This window comes from Trichoplusia ni, chromosome 13 (genome assembly GCF_003590095.1).
Source record: "Trichoplusia ni isolate ovarian cell line Hi5 chromosome 13, tn1, whole genome shotgun sequence".
NCBI lineage: Eukaryota > Metazoa > Arthropoda > Insecta > Lepidoptera > Noctuidae > Trichoplusia > Trichoplusia ni.
In genome coordinates, this window is record NC_039490.1 from 7,535,127 (window position 1) to 7,560,823 (window position 25,697).

The window sequence follows — 25,697 nt, forward strand, 5'->3', positions numbered from 1 at the left end:
TTTTTGTGTTGGATAGACCATTCATCTAGGAAGGTTTTAGGCTATATATCATCACGCTGCGACTAATAGGAACGAAGAATAATTCATAACTTGTATCTTCTAACCACGCAGACGAAGTCGCGGGCAACAGCTAGTATTTTATATTTCGGCTCGCCTACGCATCAACACATGTTACCGCCCGCTGGCTAGACACAGACAGGTTGTCGGTAGGGTAGTCACCCACCCCACCGACAACCATTGCAATTTGCGCCGTGACGTATGCGAGGGAAACGAATGTATATCTAGATATCTACATTATACTAAAATTCAGATGTATTATGGAAAAGACATTGTTTTCAATGTCTTTTACATAATACATGTTGTTTTCGTCTTAAATTTCATTTTAGTTTTCAAGGGCAGGTAAAGGTAAAAAAAAGGTTTTTATAAAAGTGTATTTTACTACATAATAAACTACAGTGCATATTCTCTTAATCTATAGCTACATTATAAAAAAACTTACATACTAAACATTTTAAATTCATCTTTTAATACTTTGGACCTGATTCACAACATTTTAAGGCAATTTGATGATATATTGACGAATTGAGGGTGTATTAATTAAAAAAAAAGAAACTGTTTCTTAAAATACACACAAAAATCTTTAGTAATGATATGTTGTAGTAAGTGACATTTTTATTCGTATTCTTCAAGCCATAAGGTTCAAAATCACAACACTATTTAATTTAAAGACTGCAGTAATTTTGATGAGTTTCGTTATCAGAAGAAACAACCAAAGATATGCTTAACAGAAGTCAAGCGTTTAGTGTTTAAGTTCGTAAGATCAAGACGAACTTTGAAAATAAAGACGTCCCTTTTACTCTCATACGCATGACCGAGTGAAAGAGTGAGACAAACGATCATAGTTATGAAATACAATATGTAAACGTTCAAAATTTGAACCGTTAAGACCATACATACAATTTTTTTCCTAATTACAAGTTACATAGACCTTAAAATAACTAAATTGGAACTATTTGCACCGTTTCACCTTCCCAGCTACTTGCGATTTATAAACTGCCATTTAATTTCAACATTTGTTTTGTATCAAATAAATCAAGATAATTTGGTCGTTAACACGTTTGTATACAATAAGTTGTTACTTCGTGCGCGCTCGGCTACTTTCGGTTTTGTTCGGCTCAAGTCACGTGATTATCTCGTGTATACTCGGGTCGTTTTGAATTAGTCGAGCGTACACTTAGGTAAAATAAAGTGTATAATTTCTTTAAGTTACATAAGTATGATTTAAATACCAATTGAGAAAGATTACAAATATATATCTTAAAGTCGATTTGTTGATAGGCAGACATTATAGTTTGTAATGTTTTAAAAATTAAACATATAGAGAAATATAGTTTTGAACTAATACAACAAGAAGAGTCTTATAAACGAAACTTCGAATTAAATTTCAAGTGGTTTTTGTACACTATAAGTTTTATTGAATTGATACAAATCAGGCATACTTATGATATTGTGTTTTAATCTGCAAAAACCACTGCAAAATTTCTAGATTAACCCTGAACTACTTGTTACTGTGAGCTCTTTAATAGGACTATTAATTGCTGTTGTGGAGGTGAAACAACGTTACGCACAGTAGAGCACCGTCTTTCTCCAACAACAGCAGATTACAACGAATGCTGATCAAATCGCCTAAGTTTATGAAATGAAAAATTGAAGTCACATCCTCATTTTGCTGTTGCGTACATTGATCATCCCTATTTTTATTAAAAGAGTACCTTACGGAATTTCATTTCATTTCCAAAGCGCCTGCCAAGGGTCAACTAGAAAAAAACTATTTTGAAGTGATAACTTCTTATAGGCGTGCATACCGTTGCATAATATAACGCGATCTGCTCTTTCTCTCACCTATACGGCAGCTTTAGGCAGGCTCTCTCACTTTAATTCAAGTTACTACTTCTGGCGATCTCCTCAGATGGACACTTTAAAAAAAATTTAAGCTATTCAATCAGCGTTCGTAACATAACTTGATCCTATAACTATTTAAAGAGGCTCACAGTATTGCCTACGGGTCCTTATAACCTCATCCTCATCTTCTCTGGCTGGGACACCAGGCCGTACTTGTTGAGATGTTCGTACAGCGCGGCGACGTACTCCTTAGGGTGCTTAGTGTAGTGCTGCACGTGCGGCGACCGGTCCCAGCACTTCCAGGTGCACTGGAAGTAGCAATGATGTGTAAGATAAAGAAGTACCGTATAAGTGCCACTAAAGATGCGAGAAAAATGTGTCCTGCAAGAATTTCTAGCTATGCTTTGAAAGTGTTTCGTGCGAGAATTTGTAGCGGAGCTGTGAAAATGTTAATGTGCGATGCAAATGTTTTGCTGGCTGCAGGTACAGTATGTCAAAAAGCTTACAACACATTATGTGCACACATCCCACGCTTGATTTTTACTAGCAAAAATCATCTCCGTTATCATTAGGTAATTATTTCTGTGTCTGGGTGTAATATATCTATATTAAGTTTGTATTTAGAAGTATATCAGAAATAAAAGAAGTAAAAATTGTGGAATATTTTTTTTAAATCGTCTCCCCCTCTCATGTATTTAATCCTTGTATCGCAGAGGGTTTCACGAACTTACATACAGATTTCATACACCCAGACTCAAAACAAGCATTCGTGGTATACACAAATTATGATATGATATATGTGATATTTTCCGCATTTATTTATTATGATATCAAGCGGAGAGCGAACCAGCGATGCGTCAAGCACTGTGGACTTGGCGTGGTGACCTCAACCACTTGGCTATCATTATCAAAATCATTCACCTCAATGCCCATCTTGACCCAGCTGTCATGCACGCTGCGGTTGCTCCGCTCAGCTCCTACAGGGTCGCTGCGAGACAGCAGGAACAGCGCCGGCGCACGACACAGATTCGTGTGGAACAGCTGCGAGGACCTGATGTAGTGGGAGGTGGCCGCTTCGTGGAAGGTCTTCATGTGGTACCTAGGAAAGAAAAACTGGAGTTTTTAAAGGATTTTTTTCTGGGTAAAAAGCTAATGACTTTAATCCACGCCTAGGGCAAGGGGACATGGGGGTATGTCGGACTTTCGCCGACTAAAAACACTCCGGGCCAATTTGCCCCAAGCCAGAGTTAACACGTTCAATGCCGCCGACACGCCTAGCGTGTTCTTGCTAATTTCTATAACTACGCCTCGAACACGCCAGGCGTGTCCTAAATGTTTTAGAGATATTACGAAAATTTGCCTAAATTGCCTTTTGAAATTTTCAGTACATAATCCTCTAGCAATAACCTAAGTATAAATGAGGTGGCCTCCGGAAAAACTCTTTTAATTTTTGCATTAAAAAAAAAGTGATTATGTAATGCCGAGAACACGCCGGGCGTGTCCACCTTTTCAACTTATCAGAAGTTGTCAACAGTTTCTTTCTTTCGTTTTTATACTTCCGTTATATTATATAGGTGTATTCCCACAAATGAAAACACGCGTAAAGTGTATGGTATATGGTATCACTGTCGTAAATAAACAATAACCATAAACGCGCGAAGACGAGCGATAGAAGCGAGCGTGTTCGGCAAGCGGCCATCGAGCGCCAGATTTCCTCTTTTGCTCAAAAATTCATCGTCATTATAATTAGTTTTATCATGTATAAAAAAATTAAAAATATAGCAAATAACTTTATTAATTAAACCTATTAATACAGTTAATCGATTAGTTATGAAAGTAGTGAAAATAATTATTAAGTATTTAAGATTTCATGATTATGATAACTGAAACTTTTTTTCTAATTAAATTATGACATACCTGTAAAAATGGCAACACATATACACAATCAGGCTTCACATTTTTTTACTTTATTACTATTTTCTAATTATTATTTGTGAGAGTCTTCAATTATTTAAATTCCTACTAATTACTAGAAATACCTACATAAGACATAATAATCCTAATACCTAACATATTTTGCATTATGTAGGTACATAGCTACGTACATTTTTGTTTTATGACACCCGCAGGGTATGTAGGTATCTACTCATATTTATTTAGTTCTTAAATCACTGTGTATGTACATGATGCAAAACATAAATAAATATGTATATTAAATTAGTGCACACATTAGTAAAAAATTTGGTATTTGTAGTAAATAAATACGATAACTTCAACTAAAACAGGTATCGTGCCGTAAACTTACCTATCTAAGTTAATATTATGTATAAAGTATTTCAAAATGACTACATGTTTGCGATCTCTGATAAAATTACGATAATTACTTACCTAAAAATCTATTTCCAGCCATAATTCCAGGTTAAATTCACTACCGTATTAGAATCACCTTTATTCTTGCGAAGCGAAATGCGAAATAACTAATATTCATCGTTAAACCCGAGAAATAGACAAATTTAGAATTTAACTTCATCGACGTGCCACTGAACACGCCTAGCGTGTCAATGTTTAACTAGATGCAGTGCCGCCGACACGCCTGGCGTGTTCGCGTGAATTTATAGGGCGGCATCGCTATGAACTTCAAGAAAATTGTGGTGGCAGTGAACGTGTTAAAAAACCTGTCCGATGAATTAAGGAGTTGTCGTGGAGCGTTAAATGAGTAAGCAATTGTGATTACTTATAAATTGAAAAAAAAAACAGACGTAGCTTTTAAATAATGGTCAACACGCAAGGGGCAAGCGTGGTGATTACTGTCCCTCTTTTCAGGAAGAGGCTCATTGATCTGCAGTGGTATCAAATGAGATCAGAAACTAGCAATTTTATATTCCAAAATTATTACATGAATTAGTTTTCTCAATTTACGTGATAGATTAGGGCAATCTTTGAACGATACTATTTCTTTATCTTAATAATCCTTACGTTACGTTTCTGTAACACTAAATAATGACTGAGCGATATAGCATCACGTGTGGTTCGACCCAAAAGTGTTATCAGGTAGTGTCCCTATGAAGGCAATAAAGAATACTTTGTTTCTATTAGCATATTCTCATATTCATAAGTATTTAATATAAAGAATTGGAAGTTTCATTTCACCAAACTTTTTTCTATATTATAGTACTTTTCATGTCTTGTTCTCTCAAATAGGATGACCCCTACTCCCTAATATTTCAATTGCATAATTGGAGAGATTGGCATTAAATCCCTTATTGCCTTATTCAAAGCTCGATTTATGGTCAAATACATTTTGGCCATAAATCGTCTAAAACCTTATTTATAAAAAGTATAACAACTGGTTTTTTGATATTTTTGACCCCTGCAGCTCATTTCACTGGGTCACAAGTAGTCACAACGGATTTTATTGAGCAAAATAGAGTTTGACATTACAAACCAACCGAATCGGATCTGCCGCCTACAAAACAGCTTAACATTAATACAAACGAAGTAATTTACTCTCTCATCAATTTCTAATAAACTTTATTGTTTTATAATAGCTTCCTACATTATTTACCTTCAACAAACGTCACGTGTTTGACAGGTAAACTTCAAAACCAGCTGATAATATTATCGTCGTCTTAAAACGTAAGGGAATTATGACGCGTTATCTCATATTTGTTATTTCCAAATGTTTTGATTAGATTATAAAAGATTTGTGCCATGATTTTTCTAGTATTAATACTCTGACACGGCTCTGTGGTTTTCCCTGTTGTTCTTTTTTTCCTGTTTTCAAAATATTTGGCTTATTTTCTTGTAATTAGACGAATCAAGAAAAATCTAATGTTCACAATTATCGGCACCATCTTTCCCGAGTTGTTTATTAATATTAACATCCATAATTGTAGTGGCAACTTGTGTAAAATAAGCGTAAAAGCAGTCGCAGATAGATTTCGATGGTGTGCAATTGAGGAGGCCTATGTCCAGCAGTGGACGAATATGTGAAAGGAAAAAAAGTAGGGGTAGTGATAGAGGGCATAGTGAAATGTTGTTGGACAGTATTTATATTTTATCATCTACAGATACTGAAGCATATTTAAGAAGGTATGACATACGTGGTATGATATTTAATAAAAAAACCCAAAACTTTCTAATGTATTGTTTAATAAGATTGAAAATCAGATTCGATATCAAATATATCATGATTATACAGTAAATACCAACGTCACTAAATTCGTAACAAAAACACACGTGTGTTAAAGTTTTAGATTACAATCTAAACGTAGATAAAGTGGTACGTTCGTTGACATGAGTTTTGATAATGAGCTTTGGGATAGCGTCACGCATTGTTTATTATAAATGTCAACGCGATACGAATATAAGATTAAAAATGTACGCAATTACGCACCTATTAAAATAATCGTTTGAAGCTTTTTGTGCCGTTTGTCCACAAAAGTCCTTGTATTTTCAGTTTTAGGGCTTTATGTACTTATTTTTTTTTATTTTAGACACGATTGCGGCATTTTCTTGGAGAGTATTTTACCAACATACGCGATGACAAATTTCATTGATGTATTATGAATAGAAAGATGAACATAAAGTATCTAAATATGATACTATCAACCGTACCTAGGTGTGCAGTTCAATGAAGATTATGCATATCGAATTTATTTATTTATCATTTATGTACACAGACCAATAAAAGTATCACAAATATAGAAAGAGGTGTACAAAGGTACTGCTTATTTCTTTGAGAAATCTCTTCCAGCAGACCTGCGAAAGGATAAATAAGTTAGAAAAATAGACAATAGTGTACAAGCATTGGAAAAACAGAAAGAGGTGAATATGACAAATACAATTTTAACAAAAGAAGAAAAGATAATAAAAAGAGACAAACTAAGATAAGATTACAATTACATAAATAAATACATATATACAATATAAATATGACACAACAGAAATTAAGATGACAGGTAGTGATCCTTTACTCGTCTCTTAAATATGGAAATAGATGAAGAATTCCGTATGTCAGGCGGCAGAGAGTTCCATAATCGAACTGCGTGCACGGTGAAGGAGTAGGAGTAGAAGTCCGTGCTGTGGGGATGGAACTTGAGGAGGGTTTTGAGGTGGGATCGGCACGGAGCGTCGCGAGGCTTGACGTATGAGAAACGCTCTCGTAGATACGATGGGTAATGTGGATTATGAAGGATGTTAAAAAGGAGACATAATATCCGAGTGTTCCGGCGAAGGCGGATAGGAAGCCACTTGAGATCCTTGCGAAAGTTGGAGACGTGGTCGTACTTACGTAGCCCGAAAACAAAACGTATGCACAAGTTTTGCAAGCGCTCAAGCTTGTTTAATAGCTCCTCAGTAGCGTCTAAAAAGCAGGCATCAGCGTAATCAATAATCGGCTGAATCAGGGCTTGAGCCAGCGAAATTTTACATTTCAAGGGAAGGAAAAACTGGAGGCTCTTAAGCGAGTGGAAGGAGTGATACACTTTGCGGCTAACCTCGTTAATATGAGATCGCCACGAAAGGTTCGAGTCGATTATAACGCCTAGGTCTTTGGCTGTGTCCGAGTATGGGATAGCTATACCGTCGAGGTATAAAATAGGGATGCAATGGGCGTCGAGTAAACTACGCTGATGTCGACTGCCGATGATTAATGCCTGAGTCTTATCTGGGTTCAGTCGTAGTCCGAAGGACTTCGCCCATGAACTAATGCGGACTAAGTCAAGGTTTATGGCAGATATAGCAGCATCAGCATCAGCTAGTGCGAAATGGCGATACACTTGCAAATCGTCTGCGTAAAGATGGAAGTTAGAAGTAATTGAACGTGTGCAAGAGTTAATGAAGATAGAAAATAATAGAGGAGAGAGGACGCCACCCTGGGGCACCCCCGCAACGAGATTACACCAATCAGAAAAAGAATCATCATGGCGAACGCACTGCGAACGGCCCCGAAGATAGGAGGAGAACCAATCTACGGAAGAGGAAGAAAAGTTGAGAGATTGTAGTACACCCAAGAGTACATCATAGTCCACTGAATTAAATGCGCTACTGAAGTCGAGGAGAACAAGTACTGTTAGGCACTTGTTCTCCATAGCAAGGCGAATGTCATCAGTGACATTAATCAGGGCAGTGACGCAGCAGCAGGGCAGTGAGCAGTTTATAATGTATGCGAGTTTATTAATGTAATTCAACACCCGAATTCTGATTTTGAGTAATGATCTATCATAAAAAACAGTTCCTTATCCCGATTTTTTTTTTCAAAACCGGGACCTGTGCCACATGAAGTCATTTTCTTTTTTGTCATATCGTATCCGTAATCATCCATATCTCTGGTAATCCAAAGATCTTTGTAAAATAATTATAAAGCAACATAAGCCGCGAGATTATTGAACAGATAATAAATAACCTTTGGACTGTGGATCAGTTCACCTTTCATGACATAAATTCCAACAATTTAAATAAGAATTATAACGGTTATCATTTTAGAGATAACAGACGTCTATTAAGTCTTGCTTGTATTTGTAATTTAATTATACTTCTTAATTGAAGAAAAAATTCTAATGCGATTTCCAACATGTTTGCTTTAAAAGTTTAACGGTTCCATGTAAGGGGTCAAGAAAGACAGAGCGAAAGTGAATGTCCCATCAAATGAATTAGGCATCACATTATTAATTTTCACTTCTTCCTCTTTCTTTTTTGTTCTTGGTAATACTAGATTGTACGCAAGGTTCCGATAGCGTAGATATATGTGCTTTGTGCACTATATGTGCTTTTGTGCATGTAATTTGAATATCAGTGAAACACCTCGGGACATTAAAAAAAAACCTTAATTTCTTGTGTAACCTATCGGGTTGATAAATATTTTATTGGTTTACGGGACAACCTAGTATCAAAACAAAACATATTTCTTTATTAGTACATGATGGAAAAATAAAACTTAAAATATCCCACAACTGGGCAAAGGCCTCCCCACTCGTCTAACGCTGACCTCACTCGAGTGGTGTATAAGTGGAATATTGTTTTCAGATCCCATTCGGTCTTGGGATAGTAGATTGAGAGGTCGACGCGTTTAAACAATGTCTTTTATACTACGTTGGAACAAATATGCGACCTTGAACTATGTACAATAGTATTTTTTTTTTGTTGTTGTCATAATTATTATCTATTAATTAATTCATGACAAATTATATTATTGTTTGGTTTTAGAAGAATCACAAGTAATTTATATATTTCAAGATTATCAGCTAAATCTACTTGCATGATTTATTTATGAATTAATGAGACATTAAATAAACAATTTGAAATGGTTTTGAAGGTGCAAGATTTTTGTATGAATCTCTAAAATATTTCCTGGTTAAAAACCTCTTGAAAATTTATCGACATTTATATTCTAACCGCTAAGGATGCCCAGTTAAAAAGGGGGTTACCAGGTTGTTACATCAAAATTTAATAGTTATATCAAAAGCAATTAAATTAAACATACATTACCAATAATAACTTGTCACACTAGAAAATAAAATATGCATCATCACGTGGTTATTGGCAAAATATGCAAAAACATTATGCAATTGCAAATCCGGTTTCTAAATTTGAATATCGGCAAAATAACAGCAAATATTTTTTTGGCTCAATGGGAATGTCATTTTGACAGTGACTTTTTGACTGATCGCAAAAAAACTAAACCTACCACGTTGATTGCACTTCCATCTCACACTCCTTATCCATGTTGCGACCTTGATCAGTAATAAATTAGTATCCATTGACAAGGGTGGATTTATTTGGTAGCTGACAGATCATATAGTATACCTATAGGAGGAGCTCGTAGCTAAGCTATAACGGCATAAGTGGATAGAACACAGATTTAGCTATGTTTGACGCGGTTGGTCGAGTAAATCGAGATTTTTCGTACTTCGGAAGGCACGTTAAATTGTGGGTCCCGGCTGTTATTCATACACCTTTGATAGTCGTTACAGGTAGTCAGAAGCTAGAAAGTCTGACATCCAGTCTAACTTCGGGGGTTTCGTCAACCTGGATTGAGGTGGTCAGATAGGCAGTCGCTCCTTGTAAAACACTAGTACTTAGCTGAATCTGGTTAGACTGGAAGCCGACCACAACATACTTGGGAAAAGGCTAGGATGATGACAGATCATATATACTTACTCCATATAAGCTCGGAGTGCCTTCTGCATGACCTGGTTCTTGGGGAAGACAGCAGCCGGCACGCCAATCGTAATCTCGCTGATGTCGGCTGCCGAGTCCCACACCTGTGCCACCACGCGGTCCATCACTGGCTGGTACCTATAATATGCAGTTAGGAATTTAAGCTTGCTACTTTTTGGTATTACTAATACTACTTTAAAAAATTGCCTAAATAGTTGCTTGGAAAGAATATAATTTGTATTTTGGTCTCTATATTCTATTTAGTCTGTCAGACAGATTTCCAAAAAGTATTGGATACGTATATTCCATTTATCTCGTAAACAAAAAATGAAGGGGATACAGTGAAATAAGATTTCGTGTGACGTTTTTTGCCAGTACGCTTTTTACTAGCAAGTCATGTAACTAGCTCCACTGGATTTCATTATCTAAGTTCTTTTAATCTTCCTTACTTCGAATGATGTAATAAAATGAAAAATACATATTCAATGTTTTTGGGAAACCTGTCTGACAGACTACTTAGATTTCTTCAGTCTATTATGATATTATTGTATCAATTCTGTTTGAGCTATGGCAGTTCCGGATATCATCCGGTGTTCCAATGAGGTAAGAAGCAATTCCTAATACTAGGGCACTCTTTAAAAAAGCCAAGAGGGGTTAAAACGTTACTCCTTCTGAATCTAGTCCATCCAAAAGATATCTGTAAAAGATCGCTCTTAGCGATAGGACCGCCCATTGTGGCAAAATGTAACTATTTCTTTGTATCCAATCCTATACTTATGTGGTGTACAATAAGGAATATTCTATTCTTTTCTATAAACACTCACGCCTCCTTATTCTTCATGACATGGGCACAGAGCTCGCCCCACATGTAGCCGCCGACGGAGAACCCGTGCACAACTAGTGGGTGATCGTTCTCGTTGGCAGCCATCAACTTTATCAGGTCTTCTGCTATTAACTACAAAAAGAAATGTAATGAAGATTATGTGGTATTTTGAGATTGTGATTGCAATTTTAAGAAGGTATTTTTTACCTATGGTAGTTAGGCATCTTTGAAATAATCTAAGGAATTTAAGACTAAACTAATTTCAATGGTATCAGGATTCGGATGAATAAGATAACTGTGTTTAAAACTCTTTTAGTCACGGAAAACGAATTCATCAGGCTTTGTCTTGAACTTTTTTAAGCATTTACCAAAACTCAAACCTATTCACATCACTATAAAGCACAAATTCCTACATACCTGTGATCCCTTGAGCGGCCACATGAGCTGCCACGGCGTGCAGGACACGGACACGACGTCGAAGCCCTGCTCCAGGTACAGCGTCGCGTACTTCATAACGTGCTTCTGACGCGCCAGCAGCCAGTTAATCATCACGCACACTGGCCTGTCTATCCGCTTGTCCAGCCTACCAAACGATAAATATAGAATTTGATTTACTATCGCAAAATGGGAACTCTTTTTTTCGGATGAGAAATCATCAAATGACTCCTTCCGCTTTAGGTTGATTGGATGGGAGTGTTAGTCTTCTACTGACTAAAGCCCACCCATGTTCCTGTCCTTGACCTTCGGTAACCGAAGGCCGTGTCTTCGAGCGCTAACTCTGATCGACAGACAAATGAAGCTCACGTCATTTCTCGATAACGAGGAAATTATACTGTAATATGTTTATAGGTCTTCTGGTCCCTGTTAATCTTAGACCATGTATGAAGGGGAAGAATGTCCTTTCCATAATAAGCCACTAATGACTCGTTTTAATAAAAAGTGGCAGAATGCTATAACGTCAAAAAGTTTGAGTTGCCATCTCATTCCCTGTTATCAAATGAGCTTGCACGGAGTGCCGAGTTATATCATAATAGTCATCACGCCAATGAGAAATGACCACGCCGTGCTGCGAGTCCGCCTCCTAATGGGACATTCGATTGTAGTGCGTGTTTTAAGTCTAGGTAATTCTTGCGTATCTGATACGATTTTTTTGTAAAACCCCTGCTTAGGTTAAAAAGGCCGTTTCTTTTTCAGAACACTTAGAAAGCGCTGAAGGCTTGACGATACGGATGTATTTCTGATGTCTAAAATGCTGTTTGTAGCCTAAGATGTATACATTAATTTTGATTTCGGAATATCATAGAGTAAGGGGTCCCAGGTAGATGGCCTATCACATTTTAAACCCGGATCCAAAAAAATAGTGCCTGTTTGACGTGTCTTTCTTTTTGTCCGTGGTATCACAGCCCTCGAACTGATAGGGCGATTGTTTCGTATTAAAGGTGAATTATGTGCGAGTGTTCTTTCATGTTAGATAAAACCGGTTTAGCCGTTATAAAGTTGTGAAGGGTGCAAATGGGGAAGAATATACTGGAGTGAATAATTTAATGAAAGCGTATTGAAATAATATACTGATGACTTAATGAAGATAGTTCTAAGCTTTGTTTGATGAGAAAATTGGGGTTACTGTAGGCGTTCTTATCTTCTATGTATCCGTGCACGCCCTTTAAGAGGAACGGGACACTTCCCAAGAAGATATCCCGTGAATTAAAAGAGATACTGTAATTAGGTTACAATCAGCTCTATCAGTTTTATGATTCGGTCTCTTTTGTTCAATTACTGATGAAGAAATATCTAGCTAGATAGACTCCTAGATAGAATCTTAGCAAAGACCCCTAACGGGGCAACGTCCGGTCACCAACTGGTCATTTTATTATTAGAACGTTTACTAAAGACCGAAACATCAGTTAGAACTTTAACCGAAGATGTAGACTCAACTGTCAACTGTCGGTTTTTGCAATCATTTGTTTTGTATGTAGTGAAGAAATAAACGTTTTTTTTTTGTTATTTGCTCTGCTGATCACCTGTCCACATAAGAAAGATTTTGTCTATTATATACATTTGGTAAAATTTTAATGTTCCCTAATATAACACTTCTTGTATATTTGTGTTTTTTACCAATCCTGTTTGTAGATAGTACAAGAGTAAGTTTTAAAATGTAACTTTTTAAGCAAAGTGTAAGTGGTATTATGTGCCGTTCTTTGTAAATAAATAAATAAAATACTTCATTTAGTTTTAAGTTCATATCATCATCATCATCATCATGTCTCATGTCATCAATCAAGCCTTTTTCCCAACTTTGTGGGGATCGGCTTCCAGTCTAACCAGATGCAGCTATGTACCATATTATAATGAAGTTTTCAGGTTCTTATGAATACGTAAATTAAGTCTTCAAACTGACAAAGTCAAAAAAAGTATGAGTCATTTATATCGTTCCTCAAATAGCTGTTAAATACTTTAAGGCATTACGTATATAGTGATGCGCTATCATACGATCTCGCGCGACAGTCACCCGACTTGTTCCTAACGCCAAATCGACCTACTTCGTCTATTGGCTGTTAATTTTCGGACGACAAAACAAATACATGTTGCGTAACATTTGGCGTAAGAAATCAAGAGACATTAAATGGATGCTGTCTAGTAATTGTGCTGTTAAACGGAATATGATATAACAAGAACATAGAACCTACAAATAACCAAATAATAAAACGGTAAATAAAAAAAAAAACAACAAAATCAATTCTTCCAGTTCAAAGTTCCGAAGTAACAAATATAACAAAAATACAGATGATTTAGGAACCTCATCCGTTTTGAAGATAGTTGAAAAATAGGATCAACTTCCTTGCGTGTTCCAGGATAGTCAATATTTTAACTAGGACACCCCTGCTAGTATTGGACAGCATATGTTGGTGATCGTTTCAGTTCTATCATAGGCTGCCGGATTCCATATGAGGAGTTATGTCCAATTGTAAAAGCAAAACACATACCTTTTGGATAAAATTAGAAAAGGAAGAGAAGACGCTATTTATATGCTCTTCAACTGACATCGTTATGAGTGGGTGTTGAGTGTCGCGACACCAATGCGTAACCAAACGTGGGCTTCCCAATTATTCTGTCATTTCTAGAGAGGTTAGGTGATGTGTGTGATTTACAAATCATTTTACAAGATAATATAAAAAAAACCGAAAAGTAAACAAATCCCCCCACAAATATTAAATGGCTTGACAGATTTTTATCAAACAAGGCTGGAACACTCACATATAATTCACCTTTAATACAACACAAACTATATTATTGAAATCTTTCAATTCGTTCGTTCCTTCCTTTTGCGTCGGCGGGAGCTTCAAAACAAACGGTGCTTATATAAGAAGTTATCGTATAAGCAAAAACGAGGAAAAGCGACATACGATAGAAGATTCGTATGTCACTTTTCCTCGTTTTTGCTTCTTCACTTGAGGAGAGGAACCATAAAATAATAATTAAAACAGGTACTCACTTCATGGAGGTGGGATCAGCTTTTAGCTTGACCTTATCATTGCTGATGTACTGTATGTTCTTGGTGAGGTCTTGGGTGTGAGCGCCACGGTCCAGCCCCACCATAGCCACGGGGGCGCACGACAGTAAGGGACGGAAGGATGCCTGTTGACAACAGAAATATACAATAATTGGAGGAGGTAAAGAAAGTAGTTTATAGACAATGTTCTTAGTGCAAAATTAAAAGAGTTTGCTTCGACATTTGTTCGAAAGGTAGTCAGATAGAAAGTGGTGACTCTAGAGTTCTCAAAAAAGACATCTAAAAGTAATGATGTATCTTATTTATAGAATAACTGATTTCATTGCAGACTCTCTTCTAATTAAATTCTAAACTTCAATATAGACTATTATGATCGCATATTGAGCTCTATTGCCATTGAGAGGCATACCGAAGTCTTTTTAGTTAGTATTATGTTTGGCATTTTTTTCAACACTAACTGGAACATAGTATTTACTGATACGAAATACAACATGGGAGATAACAGTCGGCAATAAAGCTACTGTTTTTTTTTTTTATTGGAGCAAAAATTACTCTTAATGATACCAGTTTTTATAGCTGTTTAAAGTTATTAACTTCCTCAAAACATTAGCCTTATGCTGTAATAAATATTACGTTTTGTATCTACTTGGAATACGTTAACCAATTTGTTATTGGTTGAAATTATTTATTTTATTTAAAATCATAAAATATAGATGCGCAAGATACATAGTATACATACATATGTATATGATTTCATAGTCAAAGTATTTATATGTACAAAGTAAAGATGTGATTGACAAAGAGGTACTGTTCTTACGGAGCACGGAACACTGCTAGGGCATAATTTAGCAGATTTTCGAAAGATACCTCCATTTTGGATGTCTAAGCACACCAGGTGAATGATTCCTTTGAAAATTTCTTAAGCATTTCTGTCAAAACATGTTTAACTATCCATTCTATTCTAAGACAGCCTTATGCGCTTGCCTACACTGCCACTCATGAACGACGGCCGCAATATTATGTATTGCGAAGGCAATTGCTCACGTAACTGGCAGTAGTGCAAAACGAACACAAGTTCAATGTCAGCCGATCAATGGCCGAGAACGAGACACGCGATAAAAAACTTAAGGCCTGAGTATACTGGCCAGTTATTACGTATTCCTTCGATAATTATATATTAAAAGTACTCGTTGTGTAGGGATCTAATATGTTTAATAGGATACGCGAGAATTGGTACTCTAAAAATGTCCTCTATTCGAAAAACTCCTTGTAAACATATGACGTTTGATGTTAGGTTTGGTTACTTAAGGTGCCTGCGGACTATGGCAAAAATGCAGACTATCGCATCCACAGATGATACAGCCATTTAAGTCACATTTTGTGCTGTCGCGTCGAAACCTCAAAAACTTAAATGAAAATAATGATAATTAGTTATACATAATTATTTCAAATGTTAAAGCACTTTAAATTATAATAATTTTATGAGAGACATTAATTACTTGTTTATTAGATGTAAGGTTTTTGTTGTGTACTTTTTTTTGGGAACGTCCGATGTGAAAAGATTACTCAATCAAGTGATAACAAGTGGTGGATACAGAATCAGCAGATTTCAAGTACAACGCATAGCAAAATGTATCATCAACATCACCCTATCATCCCGCTTATCAAGCGAAACTTGGAAAAATAGACACGTTACTTAGTTAAGAGTCGTTTTTGAGCTGCTTCTTTTAAAAATACAATACCATGAGATAATTTGATGATCAGGCATAAAAGGCTTCATAAGCTGGTAGATATTTCCTATTACACAAATGATGAGATATGCAATGAGCAGTTGGATAGTCCATTCGTTTTGTATTAATATGCATAGGCCCATTGAATTTCGTCCCAAAACCTATCTTGCTTTCTTAGTTATAAATATATTTTTAGTTTAGGCTTCGTCTTACTTGGCAGTAACAATGTTTACGGAAACGTTAAGAGTATGCATCGAACAAGGCTGATGCGTTGTACGGTTACCGATGCAATTCGCGAACAAACATATATAGGAATGTGTTTACGCGTTGTTTTGTTTTCAAACCTGCCTCCAGTGTTATTTAGCATTATATGAGTAATGCTATATTAAGGTATGAAGCAAAGAGAAAAGTGGTCAGAATTGTCTTCCTCTTGTTCACACCCGGTCAGCTTATTTTCATTCGCATCACTTGTATACGTTCTGTATGAAAATTTTGGAAGGAACGCCGCGACGATGATGATGTTCGCATTTTCAGTAGTCACGGCGATGTAGCATATGACAAAATTAAAAGGTACTAAAATCTATGATTAAGAACCGGACGAAATCTCGCAATGTGAGAAAAGGAACTTTGATTACGATAACAGGTTTAGTACTGATGCAGATATGAAGGCTTCGAATACTAAGACACACTTTATAAGGAACGTAATTGATGCAATTTAAATTCTATCGTATTGACCCAATCTTTTAAGTGTAACTGGTAATATTTTTGCATGGACCTACAAGAACATGCTCAGTAAACTGAAGTCTCAACACTAAAATGAAGATGTCAATAAAACGGTTCAAATCAAAAAGTTTTTATTTCAAATAGGCCGTTTCTCAGGCACTTTTAAAACGTTACATTACTGACTCTAGTTGCACGGTTCCCAAAGTGTCATTCTTATGGAGAAGAACCGGCAAGAAACTCCAACGATTTTCGGTTGCCGAAATCGACTGGAGTGTTCATGATTAAAAACCCCAGTTGGGTAGGAGATAAGGAGGCAAGGAGGGCGACTCAATACAAACGCGTGAGAAAATGAAATGAGAATTAAACAATTGTAAACGTCCCTTTACTTAATTATCTAATCTAAAACAATGCAGTCTGTTTTCCTTCAAATACAAATCCATTTGCAGCTGTGTGTATCGGTGATAGTTATCAGAATTACGTATTATGCAATTGTATTTATAAAATGTTGACTAATTTTTATCTTGAGCCAACATGCTTTTCCTGGATGGTACACACGTGTTTATCATTCGGAATTTCTTTTTTGTTTTCTGATAAATTTTTTACGTATCTTTGTTGACTGTCTGGCTAGACTGAATATGTATAAATTATTTATGTTGTTTTTTCCTCCTTTTAAACAGTATATTTGGAGAAATTTTGTCTTGAGATTGGTACAATGGATATTTTACAATAAAAGAAAATATATGCCCCTAAATTTTGTATTCATAATATTTTGGAAAGAGTAACGTATGTTTTTTTTTGTCTTTTCGATAAGAATGAATTTGTGGACCACAAGAGCGATGAGTGTAAACAAAAAGTGAATAAAAATGTGATTTGGAAAGTGTCCTATTAATAAATATTTTAATAATAATGAATAAATTAAAAGGAGGAACATTTCAACAAAATATTTCGATGAACCCAAAACGATCTGTATTGCACATTCGAGCATTCAAATTTTTACGTTAATTCGAGAGATTATTCATGAAATTCGTAATATTTAAGTCGTTTATACTCGTATAGCAACAAAAAGACATTTGAACTGTATCGAACGTTTATCGGTACAATAAATCATTCATTACTTAAATGAGATGGACATTGGATGTATCATCTTTGCATTGCGTGCTGCGAAGTGGACAATTTACTGTACCTATTTGAGCGGGACGGTTACTGAGCTGAGAACTGCTTTATATGAAACAACAAAGATTATTTCTTCCGGAAATTTCAAAAAGAATATATTGAGAGCTTTTCTTCAAAGATTTGCTATCAGGGCCCCGATTCTGCTATTTAAAATGGCCGATGAATGAATGGCAATTGGATTAAATTTGAAATTATTCCTAAGCATTAAGCCAAAACAATAATTGAAAATTCATTGCATTGACCTTGAGTGTACCGTCCTATACTAAATTTAAAATTATTGTGTAGAAAAGAAGAAAGCTTAAGAGAAATACGAAAAGTGTCATTTTGACCCAATCTTCATTCATTCATCGGACATTGTAAATTCAGGTAGTGACTCTTAGTGGTCAGTCTTAGATCAACTATTTTCCAAAAAATGTTCTAATACCATCTGAATACCGAAATATATTTTGTCTTTTCTAAAAGAAATAAGCAGATCTAGATTTCTACTTGGATTTTCGGTAAGCTATTTCACTTCCATGCATTTGATTGTTAACTCTTGTAGAAACGTCTGTCGTCTATGTTTTGTCCCCTTTTTGTGAATGTCAAGTAAAAACCTTTTAAAAATGTATCCATATACATTGATTTGTCAACCTTGCATTATTGAGAATCTATTTTCGCTACCAACATTGTTGGGTAAGGTATAAATAGCACAAATAGTTTCAATCATCTATCTATATAAGCATGGGAACAATGATTTACGAGCAACAATGTATCCTACGATCTGAACACGTGCCTCAATAGATACAAATGATGATAACTGTGTAATATTGGCAATTTCCATACGAGTGATCGCAACTGGTGATTGCGCGAGTAATTCTTCCTTATTTCTTCTGACGTCTCTAACTGGATGTAGACGGTATAAATGCTTGTTGATCCAAAAAAATGCAGCCCTATTTTGAGTGCGAAAATGTTTGTATATTTGGTTTTTTTATTTTACGTTGAATGTAAATTGTGTTACTTAAAAATATATATATCGATATCTTAAATAGAATAAACTCATTCAGAGTAGCTGTTGGCTACGTAAGAGGCAAATCACTTACAGTAAAAACATTATATCATACCCAATAAAACTATCTTTATGATTTCCAAAAGTTTTTCGTAACTTCATAACGTTCAGAGGAAATCCTAGCTACGTTATTTTAAAGTTCAATATCACACCCATTCGGCTTAACTCGGCTATTTCCGTTAGTTTGGTCACGAATGCACTCGAACGGGATCTATTAGTCAATTTAATTCATATTTGCGCTCGGCGCCATGTGTGTATATACGGTAGATTCGTGTTCTAATACAAATTACATTTGTGTGTCACCGTCACACATATAAAAGCTTCAACAATAAACGACCACGAACACAAAGCTGCGCGCGCGCAGATGAGTTGAATCATCTGTAACTGGCTAGGAACTATAAATTGACACATTTATTGTTGAATTGCCGCCGTACTGCGCATGCGTCGTTTATACTGATTTCGCGGTTATAATTAATTTGTTACAGTTGGTATTAACATTTCAAGCTTATTGGCTGCAGTCAATATTGATTGTGATGAATGAACGTTGAGGACTCTGTTCTATGACGGAAGGAAGGAATTTGAAAAAGGATCGTGGACCAAGTTTAGCTCGCTATAGCAGCTAACTGTAACAATGTGCATTTACATAAATCTAGAAAATAAAACGCAATTTCTTTCTTACAGTTAATATCCGAACAATGTTAGCAATAAAATAGTTACGTGCTATAAATGAAAATACATTAATTTTAAGGGTCTCTAGTTAACGTAACCGATTATTTTCATAGCAGCCAAAATTACATAATCCTAATTAGGCCGACAAGATACAACCGCAAGGACTTGGCGAGTTTCTATTTATTTCCTTTCAGAAACGATCGTAATAATCATAGGTTAGCAATACTTCGGTAGTCATCTGATACTGAGAGGGATATGTTGCAACTTGCATAACATGATGTGAATTGCGTCGTCGCAAAACCTTTCAACGGCCTTGATTCAAATTGTACAACACCACATAACTATTGGTAATAAAACCAACACGACGTGAATATGTAACACCGCAATATTAGAAAATATAATTAAACAACGGTGGGAAGACAAATTTGCAGACAAGATTTTGTTAAAATAACGAAATTCGTAGACAAGTCAACTACGTTCTTCAAAGTTTTATTGTCTGTCAAATGATAATAACAGGGATGGAACTGTAAGATTTCACCACTTTTCTACATCAAACTGGACGCGATTTTAAATAGTCACCAGGAGAATAAAGGTTTCGCCCTTTTTAAACATCATAGACGCCAGACTTGAGAATAAAAACATGGTCCAATTACGAAATAATAAGGGTCCTATTACCAAAGAAAGGTGATATCCGAGTAGCCTTTAGAAAAAAGGAGGTTGAATACACAAGAGCGATACATGCGCACATTGCAGGCCCACGTGACTTGTGACGTTATCGCACTCGTTGCCAAGTGCACATTACACGCAATTTATCTATTCCGGCGACGTATCGCGAAACGTGCTCATGACAGATACGTTAGCAGATAGGTCCTAGTTGACAATAAACTGTCTGTGGAGGACAGAACGCATGCTGGAGTAGATTAGATGACCTTTAAATAGGTATCTGATGCAAAGAGCATTAAGAAAGGTCGAAGGATGCAACAGACCGTTAATTAATTGTTTAGTTCTATTTCTATTCCTAGTTTATTTATTTTATTGTTAATTTATGCGAGGAATTAGGAGCTGACGTATATTTATTACTAATTATTTTGACGCGAATGTTGGAACCAGTGTATCCTTGAACATGACTTCTGAAATTCGAAATAGGTTCCGTTTGTAAATAATGGGATAAGTTAAAATAAGACAATGTTTTTCAACATTAATGGTGTTCAAATAGTCAACTTCTTGCTGCAACGCAGTACCCTGCCCGGCATCTCGTTAACTCACGATTTTATTGCTAGCCGTTGTTGCTACTGAGCGGCTTTGTTTTAGAGCCACCATTAGCTTGAAATTCTTACGATAAGAGTTGAAAAAATATCGTTCAAATATAGGTCATGGTCATACACTTGGGACTCTAGTTAGAAGACTAAAAGAACTACTGTTTTTAAAGAATACAACGGTAATTGAGATAAATGTAGCTAATAGAGAAATCTGCACAATTGAAATAAATTAGACGGATAAGATCCGAAGACGCAAGTACGAAACTAGTTAAATGTTTTTCGAGCACGTGCAAAAAGTATTGAATCGCGTGATTAGCACACATTGAAACTTTCTTTATACTAGAGTGATTTTTATTATTTTATCAGATCAGTATCTATGTTATTAATATGACTTAAATGTACGGATCATATGTTGTACTGTAATTAGTGGTGCATTGCAACTTATAAGGTGAATAACACCATGTTTTGGGATTCGATTTCTATAAGCGGCAAAATGTCTAAACACTAGTATAAAAAAGCAAGAACTTTAATAATTGGACAGACAATTTAATTTTTAAATTGCGAATGGAAGCCGTCAGTTTTTTCGAAATCGAGTAAAAAAATGTTATTCACTTAAAATATCGGTATATAGGATTAAGATTCGCATTAAAGTGTTGAAGATAATACTCACAAATTTTCCATTGCTTCTTAATCCGACCTTCCCCTGGTTCACGGCTAAAGACACAGCATTCTTCAAAGCACTCATTTTGTTTTACCTTTAACAAAAGTATATATTATGAGACAAACAAATTGACAGACAGTAGAGTTGCATCACATCACAGCTTCCGTTTTCGGAAACCACGTAAAACTATTGTGTGACACTTAGGCCCGGATTCTGCTATTTTTAATGCCCGAAGAAAGAATGGAAATTAGATTAAATTTGACACTGACTGATTGTAACAAAATTATTGGAAATTCATTGTATTGGCCGAAAGGGTTCCGACCTTATTAAATGATGTAACGGTTTCCTCACGCGTATTTATCGGGGGTGCCCGACTAGTTTCGGAGTCGGACCCAACCGGAGTCCTTAATCATGAGTCGATCTGACCGTTCCGACCTGCACTGAATTTCCAATTATTATGTTCGAAATATGCTTCGAATAATACGAAAATGCCAATTTAATCCAATTTGCATTAATTCGTCGGCCATTGTAAATAGCAGAATTGGGACCCTGAAGTGTCTGATGTTACTAGGTTGCTGTCATCGTTGGGCTATGGGACTAAGGGAACAGTTAAGGTATTATTAGTACGTTGTCCTTCATTAAGTAGGGATGGTGTTACGAAAAAGTTGTAACTGGAGGACTTTCGGAATTTAGTAAACTATGTACGCGGTTTGACCTATCTGTAAATTTCAGCTACGAAATTCCTCCAAAATAGACAAGATATACGTACATTTATCGGGAAACATCACACCTATCATAATTCTTACGTGTTTTAAATACTTAATCATGGTCAATGATTAGATACGGCGACTATTTATACGTGGGAAATTCACAAAACAATGCTAATAATAAATAGCTTTGTAATTTTATATTTATCGTAATAGATTTTCATGCTTTTTCAATGGCTTTTAATCGAACAAAATATTCAAGTTCTTATGCTAAAATTATTGGGAGCTGCGTCTTGTATCGGTTTTAGGGAAATCCAGGATTGTCGAAGATTGGAGAAGCTATGACGACGCTTCTGATAAGAGTCTTCTTACCGTTCAAACTTGAACAGGATTGTTCAATGATGGCAATCATACATTTGTGTCAAGTTTCTCTTCAATTAATTTTACATTAAATTTTAGAGATTTTTTTGTGAATACTCAAAAACGAAACAACTTTAATTCTGTCTCACTCCTAGCAGAGAGGAAGAGAGAATGTTGCATTACATCTTTCTTACGGTCCTCCAACTACCTATGCTTATTATCCACACTGAACGTGCAACTGCAAGCATCCAGCAGCTGTTCCACAAAATGGCGTCTTATTCCTGAATTTATTTAAATAGGTGATCATAACTAATCCATATTGATTGTTACTTGGTAACGAACAATACCGGACATGGCACGTTGATCTTTGATCCCTGTTGCAAGTTATCACTTTGTGACACCTACTTTGTGCGGCTTTTAAAATGTGCATTCTTAATGATCATTGGTTTTATTTTGGGGCGCAACAAAGTGACAAGTCACGTGACTTATCGATAAGAAATTTATCTATAAGTAAGTAATTAGATCTCCTTTTACTAGTTTCTGTTATCTCTCTGTCTCTTAATTTCTCTTGATAATAAGAAAGACATTAAAGACAGCTGACATTAAATCACCTTGAACTGATTGTTTTCGTGCAGCCAGAAGCGCATAAATCACACAGAGGAGGTACTTTAAAATTCGAACTTAAAAACGGAATAAAAGAAATTTTGTGAAAGTACCAATTGATGAAATTAAAATTGGTGGACTAGGTAGAACCACTACCAGAATTTCATAACACTAGTTTGTCATGTCCATCGACTTTTGTTGCTAATTGCACTTGCTGTTTGTATTTCAAGGCTAAATGGACCAAAACAAAACTGTAAGCTTATTAAACAGTGAGCAGGTGGGCAAACAATTCTCTAATAACAATAAATTATGCCTAGTACTTAAGTAATTCTTGAACATGGCTTTGAGCCCTAATCTTGCATCTATTACAACTACAACAGAAAAAATACGTAAACATACTCAATGAATTAATTTGACACAGCATTAACAAACTATATACAAGTTGTGTAATTTGTATAGTATAATACACCAAAGATAATAACTTCTTATATGTAATACACAATAATTTAGTGTGAAAATAAATATGCTTTTTTAACATACTTTTTTCATACCCATTTGGAAAAGCAAAAGGAGAACACAAACAATGCCAGAGAATTATATTTCTAGTATTTTATTATCATGGTAGGTTGCCAACTGGGAAAATAACTTAGGTAGTCAAATAGCCTGCTATCAAATCTCACTTTTAAGTTAAAATTAAAAAAAACAACACTAAAGAAAATTACTGCACTTCATAGTTGTTTTTTTAACTGATAAATTTCTATATTATATCAATTGACGGTTACAAAATATAAAACAAACATTCAGATTAGATTCATGGTCTAGTTATGCTTATCAAATATTATCAACAGACTGATTTATCTGTTTCTATAACTGTGTAGTTTTTGTTTTACTTCTTGTAATAACATAAAGTTCTTTTTTTTAATCATTTGTCATCAAATAAGTGTCAGAGTTTAAACCTAGGTCATAGCTTTATACATTCTTGAAAAATTCCAGTGAGTTGGGTTTCTCATAATGTTTGAATTTACCGGTTAAAATAATTGTTTATGACTTTGGTATATGCACCTCAATTACAGAAGTTATTGGTGTGGCCTAGGATAATACTACAACTAAATAAAAATACTTTTCATATAAGTATTTATAGACCTAGTTTAGTATAGCAGTACCTAGTTTATTAGATAATCTATGTATAGCATGAAAAAATAATAAGGATATAAATCATTCTTTTAAAACATCAATTATCTAATGATGATGTGTATGTGGCACAGTAATTAAACCTCTTTGGAATATACCTACTAAAAAAGTTTCAGGAGGAATACCATTTTTCTTTAAATTATTTAGCTAGTAATTAAAACACAAATTATACATCAATTGCATGTTAGAAAGTTGCAATGTGCAACATAGTAACATAGAGATGCCAAATATAAACCAAACCATTTACAAAAATAGTACCAAGGCCATCTTTGATTTAATAATTCTATGTTAATTATCAAGATGAGATGAAAAAAGAATATTATCTTTTTAACTGACAGCTATTTTATAATAAGCAATGAATGATGATTTTCTAACGATTTATAAAGTTGTGTATAAAATTAGTGGTTGGTTATTTCTTCAAGTTTATTTATACTGAAAATATATTATATATTTTCAGTATAAATAAATAAAATATATAGTATCGAGTCTTTTATTTTTTTAGTAAACTCTGTGATGGTTCAGAAAATAATCAACATAATGATAATGAAGATGAAAAACACGTTAAAGAGACTCTATTTGGTTTATAAAAAATATATACATAATGCATTCAGTAATGTATATCGTAAATGTGGGAAACATGAAAAACGTAAGAAGCAATTAGCCTACCTATACTAGTAAAATTAAATAAATATTAATATATTATTTTAAACCTAAATTAAAAGTAGTTCGTTTATAAATAAACTACGTTTCTAGCATTTGAGATTATTGAGTAGTGCAACTTTCAATCACGCCGGCAAGCTAGAATTTGTACTATGTGTACTCACTCGCTGTTACTGTACATTTCCACACGCGAACGCTTTAAATTAATTAACTTGTAAACATTAAACTTACCGGCTTTTTGTAACAGAAAAACAAACGTAAGATAACTTAAACACAAATTAAATTTAGTAGATTCTAAACATTAAAGGATACACTACACGAACTAAAATTTATTTCACTAAATCAAACATGCAACAACTGCAACAAACACGCATCCAATGCGTGATTTGTCGACTTGACGTGCCGAATAGCGGTGGATTGGATTCGTGGATCGCAACCATACCATACCATGATACCACGTAAAAAAGAAAATTATACTGTAGGGTAACACTACTATAACGGCTGTCATTTTTTATAGATA

General features: G+C 35.1%; 1 protein-coding gene across 1 annotated transcript; it reads right to left on the reverse strand.

Annotated features, from left to right (window-relative positions):
- Positions 1 to 531: 531 nt before the first annotated feature.
- LOC113499818 lies at positions 532 to 25,605 on the reverse strand. Its single transcript, XM_026880358.1, has 8 exons — positions 25,409 to 25,605; positions 21,666 to 21,750; positions 14,379 to 14,521; positions 11,303 to 11,468; positions 10,887 to 11,017; positions 10,063 to 10,200; positions 2,824 to 3,001; positions 532 to 2,210 (listed from the first exon to the last, which is right to left on the reverse strand). The coding sequence occupies exons 2-8, from the start codon at positions 21,738 to 21,740 to the stop codon at positions 2,070 to 2,072; spliced, it is 972 nt and encodes a 323-aa protein (XP_026736159.1). The 5' UTR covers positions 21,741 to 21,750; positions 25,409 to 25,605; the 3' UTR covers positions 532 to 2,069.
- Positions 25,606 to 25,697: the final 92 nt, after the last annotated feature.

Excerpts from the sequence above, each read along its gene's own strand:
- LOC113499818 (XM_026880358.1), bottom strand. The coding sequence starts at position 21,740 with ATGAGTGCTTTGAAGAATGCTGTGTCTTTAGCCGTGAACCAGGGGAAG. Across the intron at positions 11,018-11,302 it reads GGCCGCTCAAGGGATCACAG|TTAATAGCAGAAGACCTGAT; the intron begins GTATGTAGGAAT and ends TTCTTTTTGTAG. Across the intron at positions 2,211-2,823 it reads GGGTCAAGATGGGCATTGAG|TGCACCTGGAAGTGCTGGGA; the intron begins GTGAATGATTTT and ends TGCTACTTCCAG.